General features: G+C 54.2%; 7 protein-coding genes across 7 annotated transcripts; 2 read left to right on the forward strand and 5 right to left on the reverse strand.

The window, feature by feature from the left end:
• Positions 1-474: 474 nt before the first annotated feature.
• On the reverse strand, positions 475-1,458 carry KRP23_14332 (Troponin C, skeletal muscle; the record flags this gene model as incomplete). Its single annotated transcript, XM_067885146.1, has 5 exons — positions 475-526; positions 580-680; positions 755-1,129; positions 1,198-1,316; positions 1,434-1,458. The coding sequence occupies 5 exons, from the start codon at positions 1,456-1,458 to the stop codon at positions 475-477; spliced, it is 672 nt and encodes a 223-aa protein (XP_067737347.1).
• Positions 1,459-1,752: 294 nt separating this feature from the next.
• On the forward strand, positions 1,753-2,334 carry KRP23_14333 (60S ribosomal protein L37a; the record flags this gene model as incomplete). The annotated part of the gene is made up of 2 exons (XM_067885147.1): positions 1,753-1,755; positions 2,050-2,334. The coding sequence occupies 2 exons, from the start codon at positions 1,753-1,755 to the stop codon at positions 2,332-2,334; spliced, it is 288 nt and encodes a 95-aa protein (XP_067737348.1).
• A 519-nt stretch (positions 2,335-2,853) lies between these two features.
• On the reverse strand, positions 2,854-4,239 carry KRP23_14334 (D-3-phosphoglycerate dehydrogenase; the record flags this gene model as incomplete). The annotated part of the gene is made up of 1 exon (XM_067885148.1): positions 2,854-4,239. One exon carries the CDS (start codon positions 4,237-4,239, stop codon positions 2,854-2,856), a length of 1,386 nt encoding a protein of 461 aa, XP_067737349.1.
• A 2,985-nt stretch (positions 4,240-7,224) lies between these two features.
• Positions 7,225-9,630, forward strand: KRP23_14335 (uncharacterized protein; the record flags this gene model as incomplete). The annotated part of the gene is made up of 1 exon (XM_067885149.1): positions 7,225-9,630. The coding sequence occupies one exon, from the start codon at positions 7,225-7,227 to the stop codon at positions 9,628-9,630; it is 2,406 nt and encodes an 801-aa protein (XP_067737350.1).
• A 137-nt stretch (positions 9,631-9,767) lies between these two features.
• KRP23_14336 (uncharacterized protein) lies at positions 9,768-11,019 on the reverse strand (the record flags this gene model as incomplete). Its single annotated transcript, XM_067885150.1, has 2 exons — positions 9,768-10,866; positions 10,937-11,019. 2 exons carry the CDS (start codon positions 11,017-11,019, stop codon positions 9,768-9,770), a joined length of 1,182 nt encoding a protein of 393 aa, XP_067737351.1.
• A 280-nt stretch (positions 11,020-11,299) lies between these two features.
• Positions 11,300-14,772, reverse strand: KRP23_14337 (Kinase D-interacting substrate of 220 kDa; the record flags this gene model as incomplete). The annotated part of the gene is made up of 2 exons (XM_067885151.1): positions 11,300-11,390; positions 11,477-14,772. The coding sequence occupies 2 exons, from the start codon at positions 14,770-14,772 to the stop codon at positions 11,300-11,302; spliced, it is 3,387 nt and encodes a 1,128-aa protein (XP_067737352.1).
• Positions 14,773-15,063: 291 nt separating this feature from the next.
• KRP23_14338 (CENP-B-like protein 2) lies at positions 15,064-16,605 on the reverse strand (the record flags this gene model as incomplete). Its single annotated transcript, XM_067885152.1, has 2 exons — positions 15,064-15,252; positions 15,823-16,605. The coding sequence occupies 2 exons, from the start codon at positions 16,603-16,605 to the stop codon at positions 15,064-15,066; spliced, it is 972 nt and encodes a 323-aa protein (XP_067737353.1).
• Between the last annotated feature and the right edge of the window lie 494 nt (positions 16,606-17,099).

Raw genomic sequence — 17,099 nt, forward strand, 5'->3', positions numbered from 1 at the left:
TTTTTGCGCGGTGGTAAACGTCACTGGGATGTGGATTTTCACGAAATTGAGAAAGAGGAAGAATATGAGGCTGAAGAGCTTGCCACTATGATCAACTACTCGTTTCGGATGGGGCACATCATTGTTCGAAGCTGATCGGTAAGTAGTGTGTGCACTACCGCGTCTACATTTGTATGCCTGCATTTCATTCAAAGCAAAAAACTCAGAAAAAGAAGATAAAACAGAAAACACTAGAAAAAAGGAGTTGTTCCACCCACCTCTCCAAAAAAATCTTGTGTTAAAATCTGACATACAATTTTGCCGGTGGCATACAATAACACCGGTGGCATACAATATCACCCTCCGCATGGAAAATAGCTGGCGGGGAATAAAAAGAAACCGAAAATGCACGCAATAAAAAATAGCCGATGAAAGCATGAAAAAAAACCGCCCCCCTCCTTCACCAGTTCGCGCCGCTGGGCTGCGATGGCTTCGTCACTTAGCGTATTGTTTGCCTCCAAGAGCGTCAACGCCTCTTGCTTCTCCTCTAAAGTCACGAGCATGGCCAACTTCTTGGCAAGCATCCTAGGTGGGAGAAACCTGTTGAACCGCTCGCCGCGCTGTCGAAGCTCTGCTTGCACGTCCACGACAGAAAGCCACGCTTTCTTGAACTGCAGGTACGGCATCATCTCCAACTCTGGCTAAGCAGTAGCAGCAGCAAAAAAACACTTGTCAACCCTAAAACCTCATGCCACAAGCGCCATCCATCGCGTACATCTTCGTAGTCTGCAAAGAGCGCTTCCATCTTGTCGAGTGGCATTTTGTGCCCAATGAACTCTAGCACCTCCATGAACGTCCCTCGATCGATAGCGCCTTCTTCCTCCTTATCAAACATCTCGAACAGATCCTTGGGCGCCAACGACTGCCCTGGTGCGAAACCTCCCGTGCGTTCAGGATTCTTGGGGTCGCACGTGTACAGCGCCAAGCGGAACTCGTCAAATGAAATGCAACCTCGTCGTCGTCGGTCGCAGCGCTTGAAGTACGCGCGAGCCTTGGGCTCCGTCAGCTTGACGCTCAAGTCATGCAGCAGCACCTTGAACTCTTCAAAGTCAATGTCCCCAGAGCCGTCCGTGTCGTATTTATCGAACAACTGCGTCAATAGTACCATTTAAAGGGGTTAGTCTCCGATACGGTATCTTTTGAGCAGTCTGCACCTACAGCTCGCGGGTCTAGCGCCGTCAACGACGTGGGGTCGCTCTTCTCTTCTCCTTTGAGTCCGGACTCGCCGGCATCCAAGAGCGTAGACTCGATGGGGATGCCGTCCACATAGACCACACCTGCAAACAGTAAAACCAATACAAGAAGGAAAGCTATTGAGTTGCGACTTCTTAAGCTACAAACCACTAAATGACGCAGTTCTTACGTAGTTAATAAACACAAAGGACAGAACTTACGCTTGCGCTGCTTGCGGCCGATCATAATGCCCCCAATGAGTCGCTACGCCACCACCAAGTCGGCGCGCCATTTGCAGCTCGGCACCGTTACAAAATGGTCCCTGTTAAAGACGATTTACAACCCGTCAAAGACGATTCAATGCAGTGTGTGCCACAGTATCCAAAAACGCCCGTTTATTGGATGAAATACATTTCTGTACTCCGGATTGGACGAAAGTCGGGCGTGTCGCTCGGGCCATTCAATCGTTGGCTGTTGGCAGCGGCGGAGCTCTTCACTTTTCAAAGTCGATTTCTCTCCGGATAATCTCAAGAGGCTAAAATGGTGAGCTCTCCTCCCCTCTCTCGCCGTTTCCAGCGCGCTCTGTCGGGTGCCTCCGCTTCCCCTCGCTCTGCTCTGTCCATCCGTGTCGTTTGCACCGCCCACATCCTCTCAGGCGCGTCGGAGTCGACGTATGAACACAGTGCACCTCTTCATTCAGAGATGCAGTCATTCAGACAGGAAAAAAGAGGCGAAGCGGGGGCCCCAGAGCGTGGCGGGAACGGGTTTCATTGACTTCAGTCGCACGCACAGGTGGCTGACTATGTGGTTGTTGCTGCTTCGTTTCTCGGTTCACAGGGCAAGCGCACTAAAAAAGTTGGCATTTGCGGCAAGTACGGCACGCGCTACGGCTCGTCGCTGCGTAAGGTGGTCAAGAAGATCGAAATCTCGCAGCACTCCAAGTACAACTGCGTGTTCTGCGGCAAGGACTCGATCAAGCGCAACGTGACGGGCATCTGGGAGTGCCGCTCGTGCCACAAGACCATTGCTGGCGGTGCCTACCTGCTGAACACGGCTTCGGCCGCCACGGTGCGCTCCACTCTGGCTCGTCTTCGTAAGATCCGCGACGACGCCTCGGCTTAAGTGTCGCGACCTTGTGGACTAGCAACTGATTGAGATTGAGAGAACGGCCTGCCCTCGACGAGAGAAAAAGACAATCGGCTGGATTCCAGTGCTGCGAGGAGCCATAACCGACACCATTTGGTTTAATAATGAAGCAAATAGCGGAGGCCTTGCATGCCACCATTCAACCGACCTTCATGTGTACTTGTTAATAGTGTATTGTATGTAACCTTACTAGTGGTTGTTCTGGCATGCACGCAGCGTGCAGTGTATCCATTTCAATGGACTTAGGCAGGCGGGTATTGTATTGGGATGCTGATAGCTAGTTATCTATGTCTATGGATAACGCTCCTCTATCTACCAGGTTGCCAACGGCGAGGGTGCAAGTCTAGGGACTGCCGCCTTCATCAATTGCGCCTACGCCAGCCACTCGAGCAAGTTGTTCACTTACATTTTCGTTTTTGGTTAGTAGTTGATCTGTTGGTCGGCTCTGCAGAGTCTGTCCGGCAGTGAAGCCCGTCCACGATCATGTCAGAGCACTTAAATGATGGTGCGCAGGAAGATAGTCTCCTTGATCTTCGCGAGCTCGCGCGTCACCACCTTGGCGTGGAACTTTTCCACTTCCAGGGCGATGTAGCCATGACGAGGGTCTGACTGAAGGTACTGCGACGTCACGTTGATGCCGTAGTCCGACAGCACCGAGTGGATCTTGCTCAACACGCCCGGCACGTTCTGATGCATATGCAGGATGCGCATCGAGTTGTTGCGGATGGGCTGCATGTCGATTTCCGGCGTGTTGGTGGACGTCGTCGTGGAGCCGTCGTTGATGTAGCGCACCAGCTTCTCCGCCACTTCCACCGCAATGTTGCCCTGGGCCTCCTCCGTGCTGCCTCCGATGTGGGGTGTCAGGATCACGTTGGGCAGACCGCGCAGCGGCGTGTCGAACGGCTCGCCGTTCTTAGCCGGCTCCTTGGGGAACACATCCACCGCCATGCCAGCAATCTTGCCGCTCTCCACAGCTTCTTTAGCAGCCTCAATGTCAATCACCGAGCCTCGTGCATTGTTGACCAGCAGAGCTCCGTCCTTCATCTGGGCAATAATCTCTCGGTTGATCATCTTGTTGGTAGTAGGCGTGGCCGGCACGTGAAGAGTCACTGCATCGGCCAAACCCAGCAGTTCCTGCAGCGTGTCCACCTGGCGGGCGTTGCCCAGTGGCAAGCACTTGATGGGGTCGTAGAAGACGACCTTCATACCCAACAACTCGGCCAGCACGGAGACTTGGGAGCCGATGCGTCCGTAGCCCACAATGCCGAGCGTCGTGCCGCGCACCTCGTGTGCACCGGTAGCTGACTTGGTCCAAATGCCTTGATGCAGCTCCGTGGATCGCAGAAAGAGCTTGCGGTGCAGCGCAATAATCTCGCTCAGCGTCTTCTCGGCCACCGAGCGGGTGTTGGAGAAGGGTGCGTTGAACACGGGGATGCCCGTGCCCGCGGCGTCCTGGAGTGCCACCTGGTTGGTGCCGATGCAGAAGCAGCCCACGGCCCAGAGGCGGTGCGCGTGCCAGCCCACGGTGTTGAAGAAGTCCGGGTCCAGCTGCGTCTTCGAGCGGATGCCCAGGATGTGCGCGTCGCCGCCAATGCGTGCGAGCTCCTCGCCTGACAGCGCGCGCTTGTGCGTCTCGACGCTGTAGCCCTCGCGCGCGAAGACCTCCACGGCGCGCGGGTGGATGTTCTCCAGTAGGACCACCTTGATCTTGTCCAGCGGGTATGTTACGGGTCGTTGAATGTATGAGTCGCTAGACTTGGACGGGGCTGCCGCCGCGTCAGGGGTGAGCACCGCCTTAGTCGTGGGTGTCGAGGCCTGTACCGAGGCGAATCGGCGGCCGCACTGGACGGCGCCGCGGGGACGGAGCACGGAGGCCAGCATGAGGGACACGATAAGCAGCTTATGCGTGGCGTGGTGGATGGAAATCTGACTGGAAGTCTCGCGAACACGGGAGTGGTTAGACTGACCTCAGTTAAGTTAAGGGAGGGGATACTGAACGATCTGCGACGAGTCAATTCGATACGTAAGTGGACCATGAAGGTGATAATTTGGTGTAGAGGACGCGAAATAACGGAGAGCCACGGGAATTCGCGACGAACGAATTGATGGCGGAGCGGCGTCGACCAATGAGATGGCGGCGGATGGGCAAGGCGACTTGCAAACAGCTTGATCACGCGGGTGAGACCGGCGGTCTCGGATGGTGCAAATGGGGCAGAGTGCCGGGTCAGGGTATTTCTCGTCTCGAAGAATGCCATAAAATCGCTTTCATACATGCGGAATAGTGGTTCTACTCACCAAGTTCGCGTCTTCTATTTTGGCAAGTACAAAGGGTGCAATGAGTGCGTCCGCGAGTCCTCGACCCCCTGACGAACTTTAGCGCCAGCATAACATAGCCAATCGCTTGAACGCGCGTTCCGCAGCCCGCCGCAGTGAGATTCCTCGATCTGGTAGCTTTTTTTTTTAAACTCCTGTGACTAAACTGTGGACCATGCTGTCGAAAGTGGTTAGTTTAATGGTGGCATGAGAACAGACGAGAGGGCTGTACCAAACACGCAATGAAAACTGCTGCTGCAAATGGGTATCGCGAAATGGTCAACTGGGCTGCACTTGAACAGGCAAGAAGGATTTTGCAGTGGATAACGTCTCTAAGAACGGAGTTCTGAACGTGATCAAATGGAATAATACCTAGGGACGCCAGATTGTTTGGCTCGCGAGGATAATGCTGAAGGAAGACCAAGCTGAGCCACATGTAAGTTACGCGAAAATGAAATTTGTGCTTTAGTACAGATACTACTACTACTACTACTACTACTTGGTACGTAGCAATACTTGTATTATACATGTAGTACAGAGGTCCCTCTCAGTATTGTCGTTCAAAAACAAAAGTTTCCAGATTGATGTGAAAATGCAAACCAAGCTCCTGCTACCTTGGTACATTCTCTCGATTGTAACACAAATCTGTTCCTGCAAGTGTTGGTCTGCCTGCGCGTGGTGTGTCGAAATGGCCCCGAGGTGCTGCATCTGCCTCATGACATTATGTGGCGGGGACGCTTCATGAATTCCTGGATTGGTCTCGAAAGTTGATACTTCCGTGTGGGAGTGGTGCGAACCTGTATTACTTGGCTCGGCGGCTTATTGCAAGAGAAGACATGCAACCATCAGACAGCAGCAGACTCGACTCCCAATTCCGACAATGGCAGTTTTCAGATGGCATGACGAAAGCTGTGGCTGCGGGGAATTTGGAGTTGGTTCAACTGTTATCTGCACATTTTACGGGGTGCTACGTGACCAAGGAGGCGGCGAAGAATGATCGAATGGAGATTTTGCAGTGGCTGGTCCAGCAACGTACATACATCGGATGGGATGATGTTGTTGTGGCCTGTGCGATCCAAGGAAACCATTTCGAAATGGCGAAGTGGTTGAGAGAAGGAGTAACCAGCACAACCGTGTACATGGTGAATTTATGGGCAGAAGCTGCAGCTGGAAAAGGGAACCTCGGCATGCTTCGATGGGTCTGCAGCCTGTGTGAGGAAGTTCAACCTGTGAGGGGCCTAGACACAGCAGTCAGGGGCGGCCACTTGGAAGTCGTGAAATGGATTATGCAGAAGCTTGACGCTGACACACTCGACTCAACCCCGTTCCGCATATACCTCGAAAAGATAACGTCCCCTGATCACATTGAAGAGCTTCAGTGGTTGATAGGCAACTACCCCACAAAATGTGACGTCAGCCGGATTGATAGGGAGGCTGCGCAAAATGGACGTCTCGATATCTTAGACTTGATGCGTTCTAGCAATGTAGAGGGCTCCAGACATGCAATCGGTGGTGCAGCAGTAGGAGGACACCTGGACATCGTCAAGTGACTGTATCGTCACCATTCAAATGATGAAAATTCAAATTACGCATTTGATGCAGGTGTTGCCCAGGGACACCTGGTCATCGTCAAATGGCTACATGAAAACTCAACTGCAAAATGTTCAACCTTCGCGATGGATCGAGCTGCTGAAAAGAACCTCGTCGAGATCATACAATGGATTCATGAAAATCGCTCCGAGCGTTGTACAACCTTTGTCATCGACGTAGCAGCATTCAATGGCTATCTACAGTTTGTGAAATGGCTCAGTGCAAACAGCAAGGAAGACTGTACAACGCGCGCTATGGATTGGGCATCTCGTCGTGGCCACCTCGGCGTAGTCAAGTGGCTTCATCAAAATCGCGACGAAGGCTGCACCGTAGAGGCAATGAATTTTGCAGCGAGGAATGGTTATCTCGATGTGGTAAAGTGGCTTCACGAAAATCGATCCGAGGGCTGTACGACTGTCGCGATGGATGGTGCTGCAGAAAACGGGTTCTTGGACATCGTCGAATGGCTGCACGATCACCGAAGCGAAGGCTGCAGCACAGGTGAGATGGACGGAGCTGCCAAGAATGACTATTTGGAAGTGGTCTGGTTCTTGGACGCCAAGCGAACGGAAGGCTGCACCACTGCCGCAATGGATCAAGCTGCCGAGCTGGGGCACACGGAAGTGGTTCAATGACTCGAATACCTTCGAATGGAAGGATGCACGTCCGTCGCAGTCAACGGCGCCGTGCTCAACGGCCACTTCGACATCGCGCTGTATCTCCACCGAGAGCAAAGCAACGGATGCAACGTTACCCAGGCGTTGCAAGCATGTCCCGACAGGCTCAACGTCTGGGCCTTGATGGACTGGATGTGTCTTTACTACCAAGACGGAATCAAGCGCACCATCGGTAGCTGATAAATGTAGCCATGTTACATTTGGACACAATCTCTCGTTTCAGTGACTGATCCTAAACATTTAGTGTCATGTGTTTCACATTCCTAATTTGGACCAAGCGCCACGTATGGAGCGCTTTGTGGCGTCAGCGCCGCAGCCCCACGGGATCCCCAGCTTCCCCCCGGCCGTGTCCCCGCTATCTGTGTCGACCCCCGCGTCCCTTACGCCCGCGCCGCTTCCTCCAATCCCATTCTCGGCCATCCAGAGCGCCAGCAGCGACGCCGGAGACAGCGACTCAGACCTGATTCCGCCACCGGTTTCCAAAGTGTCGGTCACCAGCAGCAACGATGATATACTTTCTGAGAGGCAGCTCATCGCGAGGGGGAGGGTTCTATTGCAGGCATATCAGACGCAAAAGAAACTCTGGCTGGATGGTCAGTATGACTCGAGGGAGGGGCAACACGACCAAGACCCGATGATGAACATTTTCCAGCCTAATATGGACTCTAATGGGAAATATTCTAAGATGGAGTATTCCTCGCCGTTGAAGCACGCCGTGGCCCACCTTGCCACGACCGATGCTCCGTCCATTGATACGAAGTTGAACGGGTTAATTCCACCGCCTCCACCACCGAGCTCACCCCCACCGAGTAGTATGGTGAGCGGACTGAGCAATTTCAGCATCGGGCCATTGCCAGCTTCTGAGCTTAAAATGAACCAACCACTTTCAGGAAACAAAAGTGAGAAGAGCTGGACGGGCTTTATGCAGCTGCTCAAGACCAACGGGCGCATGATGGACGCGGTGGACGCTCAACTGGCTGAGATTTGGGGCACGCTCGTGTCGGCAGACGGAAACGCGAGAGGAGCTCAGACGTCGGTGGATAAATTGAGTGAAGTGGTGACGCAGCTGCTACAGCAGAAGCGCGAGGCTGAAATCGCCATGGCCAAGTTGGCGGAGGTGCTGGGCTCACGAGTGTTTTTAACGGGGAAAATGGAAGATGATGCGGTACAGTTCGTGAGCAACCAGTTGAAGCTGGAGTTGGAGGCGTCGCAAGCACTTGTGGAGACAGTGACGGCGGAGAGGATCACCCTCAAGAGGGATGGTGTAGTGGGGACGGGTGCTAATGGGCATATCCTTTCTACAGAGGTGGACAAGCTGCAGCAGCGATTGAAAAACAACGAGGAGCAGTTGGAAGCCAGTCATTCTGCTGTTGCAAAACTACAAGCTCAGTTGGGCCAGCAGAAGCAATCTGCTGCAGACAAGCAAGCTCAATTTGAGCGAGCTCTGGACGTAAAATTGCGTGAAATCGATGCTCTCTGCAGTGACGTTGATCTGCCCATGGACTACGAGCGAATCAAAACGACAGAAGGCGTAGCTTGCTACCGACACAATGGCGACAACGAGCTTGAAGACCCTCGTGTTCCAATTGTGATCCAGCAACGCTCGACGGCTGTTTCGGCTTTAAAAGCTGCAAGTGTCGTGGACAAAACTGAAATTCCGACGTCGAATGAAATCGTAAATTCAGGTCGCTCCCATCGACCTCGCGGTGTGAGCGCGATGGCTCGAGACTACGCAGCCCCAGACAACGTGATGCGGCGGTCTTTCTCGACACCACACATTTCACACGACAGCAACGCATTTGAGGACATTCACGTCCCACCTGATGACGGACGGAAGCACACAATCGAAGACTTTTCGACTCCACTACCTGCTGGCTGGGAAATGCGGGTGACAGCTTCGGGTGCAGTATTCTTTTTCAATAAGTACACGACGGCGACCACGTGGACGGATCCGAGGCTTCTCGGGACAGCGCCTACATCCTCCTCCGTAGACAATGCCCTAAGCGATCAAAAGCCGCTCATTCGCATCGCAAGCGCTACGACGTCAGAGTCCCGCCCGTCCAGATCTAACTCAACTGCAGTGAATGCAGATCCACCACAACCCGCACCGAGGGAGGAAGAAGATGGCGTTCAATACCTTGACGTGGTGTTTGAGGAGCGAGGCCCGATCGGCATTCACTTTCAAGCAAATGTTCCCGATGCTGGCGCTACAGTGAGGAGTTTGCTGCCTGACATGGTCGCTGCCAAGAAGGGTGTTCTGGAAGCGTACGATGAACTGATAGCTGTGAACAAGACCGCTGTGGACTCTGCGCCATTCCGACATGTGATGCTGCTGCTGCAAGGGGGACTGCGACCTCTAACACTGACGTTTAAGCGGGACGCAAACCGCCCCCACCGCCCGATGTCTCCTCTTCCAGCTGCACCGTCAAGTGATGGCGGGGCGTCGTTAGCGAGCATAAGCGAATCGTCGGACACCCACCTAGACGAAGAAGTTGTAGTTGACGAAGGAACGATTGTCGACCTGGAACAGCTACGAGTGCCGACTGGCGATCCGTCACCAGGCAACTCTGCACAGACAGGGGGTGAGGAAGACGAAGAGGGGGATATGAATGTGGCTGACCATATCATCACCAACATCTTTTCGCTCTTCTGGAAGCCGCCGGAGACGACGGGCGAGGTCCACACCGTGTAGGAAGAGCGCCGTGGGAAGTCGTATTTAAAAGGCATTTTTGATGGGAGTCGTTGTCGAGCGTCTAGCTACCTGTACCCTGACCGGAGTCACGCTCATGTTGTATTTTGGCGCAGTCCTGTTGCCAGCACGCGGTTTGCTCAGTACTGCAAGTGCAAAATGGTCGGACGACCGATCGTAACGTCTCCGATGGTGTGCTCAATGACCGGCCATTCCGGAGACGAGGTGATGACTTCCACGACTGGAGCTCCCTGGGCGTTGGCGTAGCACAGCACCGTGTCTTCCGACTTGGTACCTGCGACGGACGGGTTCCAAGCGTACGCCTGGTTCAATCCAGTGACTCGGTTGACCGACGGGTTGGCTACCCACTCGCGGCTTTTGTAGGCAGCACAGCCTCCTTGGTGGTGGAATTTCCACTCCCCTCCGAAGCCCTTCTCGGCGTAGGCGTCCTGAGCGATCTGGAGCATGTCTCCCGCCTTCACTCCAGCAGTGCGCGTGTTTGCCATGAGCACCGCGTCAACGTACGTAGCAGCTTCGTGACGACGCAACAAATCGGCCGGAATGGTGGCGTTCGGCGTCGTGGTAATGTACACCACGCGCGTTGTCGAAGCGATGAGCCCAGCGCGCTGTCCGCAGATCACGAGCATGGCCTTGTGCTTGACGCGCTTCTTCGTAGGCAGCGGGTGACGGATGTTGTCGACGCGCTCGTCTGCTGCTACCAGCATCACCACCGGCGTGATGCCACGCGCCCACATCTTGGCTGAGAGTTCACTCGCAATTTCCCACTCCGTCATGGTAGGACGCACAGCACGAGCCACGTCTCCGATGATCTCGCCGCAGTCTTTGCCGAGGGCTCGGAAGACTTGCCTCTCGTACGCCGTCAGCGTCGAGCGCAGCTCGGCGATTCGGTTTGCCAGCGCAGCATCCGAGGCGTCGACCGCCACCTTGTCACTCTTGGCAAGCTCCTTCGCCACCTCGGTATGGCTACGCTGCGCATGCCACGGATCCTGTACGAGCTTGACGTCGCCTTGCAGACCTCGCATCTCCTCATTCACCAAGCGGTGACCTTCGATCTCGTTCGTCAGCACTGCCACTTGCGTTGCGTCCACGTAGATGGACCCCGCGCCGCCCTCCGTGGCCATGAAGACGTAGCTGCGAGCACCGCTCGTGATCCACGCAAAGTTCGCCGAGAGACTCAGCACCACTGCATCGTACCCCAACTCCTCCATCAAACTCCGTCTGCCACGAACATCAGCGATGAAGTGAGACCGTCGTGGAATCCCAACATCCAGCAGGTAATGCTACGTACACATGGGCCACTTTGTGCTGGAAATCAGCCTTGCGCTCGGTGACGTCGTGGTCGAAGGCGTCCATGTACTTGAGGTCGTTCATGCTGGGAGGAGGATCTCTTGTGTCGTTGGAGCCGGGTTCTTGAATGACGTTGCAAGTGGGCGGATCGTACCGCCGGCAAATCTCACTCAGGAATCCGCTTGACAATCAACTTCAACCACTCACCTCAGCTTTACGAAGGGTGCTTCAGCTTGTGCTTCAGCTTCTTGAGACGAAGGCCGCAGATCGAAATGCGGTAGCTATTATACATGTACGAAGCAAAACGCAGTTCATTACGGAGATTAATGCAAACGTGAAATACCACTCGGCTACACTCGTTCTCCTAGACTGCATACGCGGTGCTACAGAAGCACTTGTTCTCACGAAGCAGGAAGTAGGCGTCCTCGAACTTGTCCAGGCGACGGCTCAAGGCGCTGCATTGCAGTGTCGTCTCAGCCAAGGAGGTCAAATTCAGTGTCGCGCGTTGCAGTTTCTTCGTACACTCGTCCGCTTTGCCAACCAGCAAGCAGAAATCTGCCAGACCCTCGAAATCCACTTTGACCTGTGCACCTGCTCAAGGCGATCCCACAGCAAGCCGTACAACGTGCGCAGGGCTCCTCCGTCTGAATTTGGAGCTTCTTGGTTATTGTCTTGCAGTCGCGTTAGCTGCTCGCGTGCCGCTGAAATAACCTGCAACGCAGCGTCTAAACCTCCTGGTGTCCCGGTTGAGATCTCGGTTTGGTTCATGGGAGGAATCTCCGCCAGTCTCGCCAGCTCGGCGACAACCGTCGAGATTTTCATGCGGTTGTCCGGATCAAACACACACATCCTCTTCACCAACTGCCACTGAGCATCATCGCAAGTCGCAGGTCGAGACGGCAATTTTTTCTGCTTTACGTGATGTTTCACAACATCGTTGTCAAGAACACCCCAAGGCAGACATCGTTGCAGGTCCTCCTCGCCAGACTGTACAGCTTCCACAACCCGTAGTGCTTCCACGACGCACATACCTAAAGAGTAGACGTCCGACGCACAGGATGGTCGTGCTTTCTCGCCCAAGAAGTATTCGGGTGCCATCCAATGTGCTGCAGCAGAGGTACGTGGGTTTCCATCATCCGAAGTGATCGAGCTGAGACCGAAGTCCGTCACCTTCGTTTTCCTGTCACTCCCGATCACGATGTTGTTCCCTTTCAGATCCCCATGGAGGACTCCACGTGCATGGAGGTATTGGACGCCCAGCGCAGCCTCATACAACTTTGCCCACATTTGATCGGGATGCTTTGCCAAATAGCTGACCAGCGTCCCGTTGGTGGCATATTCGCACACGAAGAACGGCCTGCCGACGTGGCAAGCCCCGAAGAGCCGAACGACGTGGGGATGGCTAAACCCGAACCAGATGTCGACTTCGCGCCGGAACATCGTCAAGAGCTCCTTCCGCTTGGGTGCAGACCTCCCAATCGACAAGGCGAACGAATATTTGGGCACGTCCATGTCTTCGCCTTCACCAAGCAAGATTTTTACCACCACATCCGAATCCAGCCACTTGCCTCGGAACACACCTCCGAAGCCACCACGACCCAGTGGATTGTGCTTGTCAACGATCTCCAGCTCGTACCATGGGATGAACCATTCTGGTGTCAGCTCGGACAGATCGTTCGTCTCCACCTTGCTCTCAATATCTTGGTACGCGTTCTGCAATACCCCAAGCTGGCCAGACGTGTACTTGGAAGGGTGCCCCATCTCCTCTTTCAAGAAGATTAGGAACGCGGCCCGCTCCTCTTCCGACTGCAATTCTTCAAGTAGAAGATAACTCTTCTCCGCCTCAGAGACGAAGATTTCGATTTGCTTGCTGCGTTGCTTCTCCCACCGCGATTCGCGCTCTCTCGCTACATCAACCGACTCACCCAATGATGCCCAGAGGGACCGAAGCCGCCGACGGAAGGCGAGGATACTTGAGCTGGTAGTACGCGTTGCCGACAGTTGGAGGACCCGAGCCTGTTCCTTGGACATTGTGATCGTGCGCCTGAAGTCAGCAACTAGAGAGTGAAACAGATCAAACACGGTTGATGGATGCGTAGAGTGCAGCAAACATCCCCGAGCTTTCTGAAGTTCATCGTATGCTTGGTGGTACAGCTCATTATCGCAGTGTTTCATATACGTCTGCACACACATCCACGCGTATTCCCTTTCGCCGTAGTTGTGGTCGTCAAAGATACTGGGGGGATCGTGTTCTGGCTGTGAATGGCTGGCACTCTCCTTCAAAGCTAAACCCTCAAGCTCGCGGACAACACAAGAGAGCCTCGCGCGTTTAGCGGGGTCGGAGCAGCACATGCGCCAAACTATATCGCGCGCGTCACCGGAGGGGCAAGCCGGGCTGTCATGCGTATCGACATTAACGTTAGCGTTCTTCTCTGGAGTCCAATATGATTTTCGGTTCTCCACCCAAAATTCTTGCTCCTTGCTCCACGGCACCTCCTTCGTTACAGCTTCCAAAATGCACATTCCCAGAGAATACACATCCGACGCAAAAGAAGGTGGATGTCCTTTCAACACTTCAGGAGACTGCCAGCGTAGCGACACAACCACACCAGACGAAGCTATACCGGGTCCCTTGACAGACCCACTCACACCGAAATTCGACAGCTTCGCCATGCCATCCGTACCAATCAAAATGTTGCTGCAGCGAAGAGCACCGTGAACAAGTCCCCGCTCGTGAAGATACTCCAAACCTAATGCTGCCTCATGCAGGAACTTCCACATCGTTGGCCTTTCCTCTGAAGAATGGGATCGGACGTACTCACTTAGGGAGCCCTTGCTAGCGTACTCACAGACAAAGAACTGCACGTGCAAACCAGCATCACACGCGCCGTACATCTTGATCACGTTGGGATGCCGCAACCGCTGCCACAGATGAATCTCCTCCTCGAATACCGACTTGGACGCGTCTAAAATGAACAGCTTCACCACCGCGTCAGCATCAAGCCACTTGGCGCGATATTCACCCCCGATGTCACTGTTCTCACAGAAATCTAAGAGCTCAACTTCAGATGCTGGAATGGAGCAGCTTCTTGAACAATCGGAAGTTTGAGCAGCACTGGCAATTCTGCTTGTTGTGCCACTCGTACGTGGTTGAGGAGCAGGCAGCATAAGAAATGGTGTAAGTATGCGTTGGACTTCATGATGCCCACAATCCGCAGCAATCCGAAAAGCTGTGCGTCCGTCATTGCTCTTGGCATTTACATCCACGCCAGATTGCTCAACGAGGTAGCGGACAACCTCAACCTTATTAGTTTCAATCGCAAACATCAACGCTGTGCGTCCGCCCCTGTCCTTGGTACTCGCGTGACATTTTTGCTCAACGAGGTACCGGACGACTTCAATATAGCCGTACCGAGCGGCCCACATCAGCGACGAGTGTCCGCCAGCTTCCTGGACATTGATGTCTGCGCCACATTCTCCGGCAAGATAGCGGACGACTTCAATCTCGCCGTGTTCAGCAGCCCACATCAATGGCGTCCATCCGAACTCGTCCTTGACGTTCACTTTCGCGCCACATTCATCAACGAGGTACCGGACAACTTCAAGCTTGCCTGCCCGGGCAGACCACATCAATACTGTGCGGCCCTTTATTCTGTCCTTTTCATTCACGTTCGCTCTACATTCCCCAACGAGATAGCGCACCATCGCCAGATAACCCTTTTCGGCAGCCACCCACAGCGCATCTTGTACATCCCAGCCCTCGCCTCGCTCCACCAGCTCCCGAATCTTCGCGAGGTTGCCCGTTACTGCAGCATTGGAGAGCGCGTAGTCCCCCATCTGCTCGTTCTAAGCAGAAGTGAGGGCATCGCTGACGAACCTGGCAAGGCAATGAGTTAATTCGCGTCGCCGCATTTGCACCAACTCAGTTTATCAACCTAGGTTGTGGACCAAGGAGCTGACCATAGATGCTCAGTTGAGAGATCCACACGCCTGTCGTCGCTGGTCCTACGCGACGACCCCAGCGCGTCTGAACTTTGGCCTCGCACTATATGATCGTTCGCACAGCTCGTAAACCAAATTGGTATGACGTATTTGGTGGCGGTTCGCGTATGTTGAAGTAGAGAGTGCTTATCTTGAACTCGCCTGCTTCTTGTTAAGCTGGTCTCGGAAGTCACGCTGCAGAACACGCATGCCGCTCACTGATTCTGTTGAAACTCCCTTTTCGTCAGCATAAATGAGGAGCTTGGCAATCCACTTGAGACGCTCCTTGAGCTCTTCCACGCCCAGTCCTCCGTCTTCGGCTGGTTTCGGTTTCGGCTGCTCAACAACAACTCTCACAGACTCGACAGGCACGCAGAAGTCCTCGTCCGTGGGTTCATCCATGATGACGTTCTCTTCTGGCAAGTTCACCAGCTCTTCGACCGACAACGGATCCGACGCATGCAACCACGACAGCATCACAGTAAGTTCTTCCGAGATCGCGTCCTCCTCACGGCGGTACTCGCGTGCGATCTCAGAGCCGTCTGCGTACAGCAGTCCAGTGTCCTTCCAACAGCCAGACATCAGCACGGACGGAACAGCCTCCCAGCACTCCATGCACCACGACAACGCCTGCTTGACACCAACGCTGTCAAACTTGGCCGCCGTGCTCATGTCGGCGTCAGCGTCCAGATGATCCAGCGCGTGCTGGATCTGGCGCCGTCGGTAGCGTCTCTTAAGCGCAGCCACAACGCCCCCAGTAAGCGGCTGCAAGTTGTTGGTCGTGCCAGGCGGCAGGAAAATCACCTCAACATTCCTGAGCTCTTCAGCATTGAAACCAGCGTGCACCGCTGCATTATCCAGTAGCAGAACACATTTGCGTTGCTGCTGTGCGAACTTGGCGTCCACCTTCTCGATCCACTTGGTGAAAATCTCTCGCGTCATGAACGAGTTCGCGTTGTGCGTGTAGTTGAACTCGGCTGCGGTGGTGCTGGTGAACCCTCGGGGCTTCTCCGCCTTGCCAATGAACAGCAACGGCAGCTTCTCCGACCCGTCGGCATTGCAACTCAAAGCGATCGTCACTCTTTTCGTCGTGCGTCTGCCCGTTCGGTCCGGGAAGAGGCTGAAAAGCAGCGCGGTCTCGTCCATGGCGAAAATGTTTTCCGGGTCGAATTGCTGCAACCGACGTTGCAGGTCGAGCCCCGCGGCTTCGGCTGCCGACCTGACGTGTTTAAAGCCCTTGATCCCGCCGAACCCGTGCCGTTCATTGAACTTGAAGAGCCACCCGTTGGAAAAGGTCAATGGGTCGTCGATGTGTAAAATTTTGGAGAACGTCGTGGCTTTCGCGCGGATGGACTCCCCCGTGACGGGGACCCCCGTTTCCTCGCAGTAAGAGACCCACCTAGCTAGGGCCGTGTCCAGGGTCGGGAACCGCACGGTTCTCCGCGACTTGGAGGTCAATTCTTCGGTCGTCATGGACTCCAGATCATTTTTCCTTTTGAGGAGTTTCGAGATCATGGCCTGCGAAGGCTGGCGAGGCAATCCCAGAGCTTCCTGGGCCCACGCAGCCAGTTGCGTCTGAGTCAAACTCGGGTTTTGGTCTCGGTGGTTGCATATCTGCAGCCGCTGCGCGTTGGTGAAGGAAGCCCGCGAACGCTTGGGCCGTGATTCCTCGTTGGAGGGCGCAGACATCGTTAGCCAGGGGAGTCAGATGATGAATGAGAGAGAGAGGGGCCAGTGGATTTGTACCCACTGGAAGGTACAAACCTTTGATAAAGAATACACAGAGACAAATGTTGGATGTTGAATGTTGATTTTTCCCACTCGCACCTAAGTTTGTCGGCGAGCAGACTGTGTTGTCCTCATCAGCAACGCCCGAGGGGATTGTGAGCAGCCCCAATACAAGATGTCACGATATCAAGTTAGTGACTGACACGTTTCAAATCATATTACAGTGGTGACCTGGGTAGAAAGCTACGTAAGGCTATGGCTACGGTTCTCAGACCGGTCGACATTGGTGAGCTCCAATTCACAGCATGGACCAGATTTGGGCGTGATGTGGTCTAAACTAGGAGGCGTGATGTGACCGTTTTACTGATAAGGCCTAAGTCACTGAAGTTTCAAAACCACTGGCTGCAATAGTGTCGATTCTCACTGAACGTCGTGGATGAACAAGGCCAAGAAAT

The sequence above is a fragment of the Phytophthora ramorum genome (genome assembly GCF_020800215.1).
Source record: "Phytophthora ramorum isolate Pr-102 chromosome Unknown Phyram_PR-102_s0021, whole genome shotgun sequence".
Lineage (NCBI taxonomy): Eukaryota > Oomycota > Peronosporomycetes > Peronosporales > Peronosporaceae > Phytophthora > Phytophthora ramorum.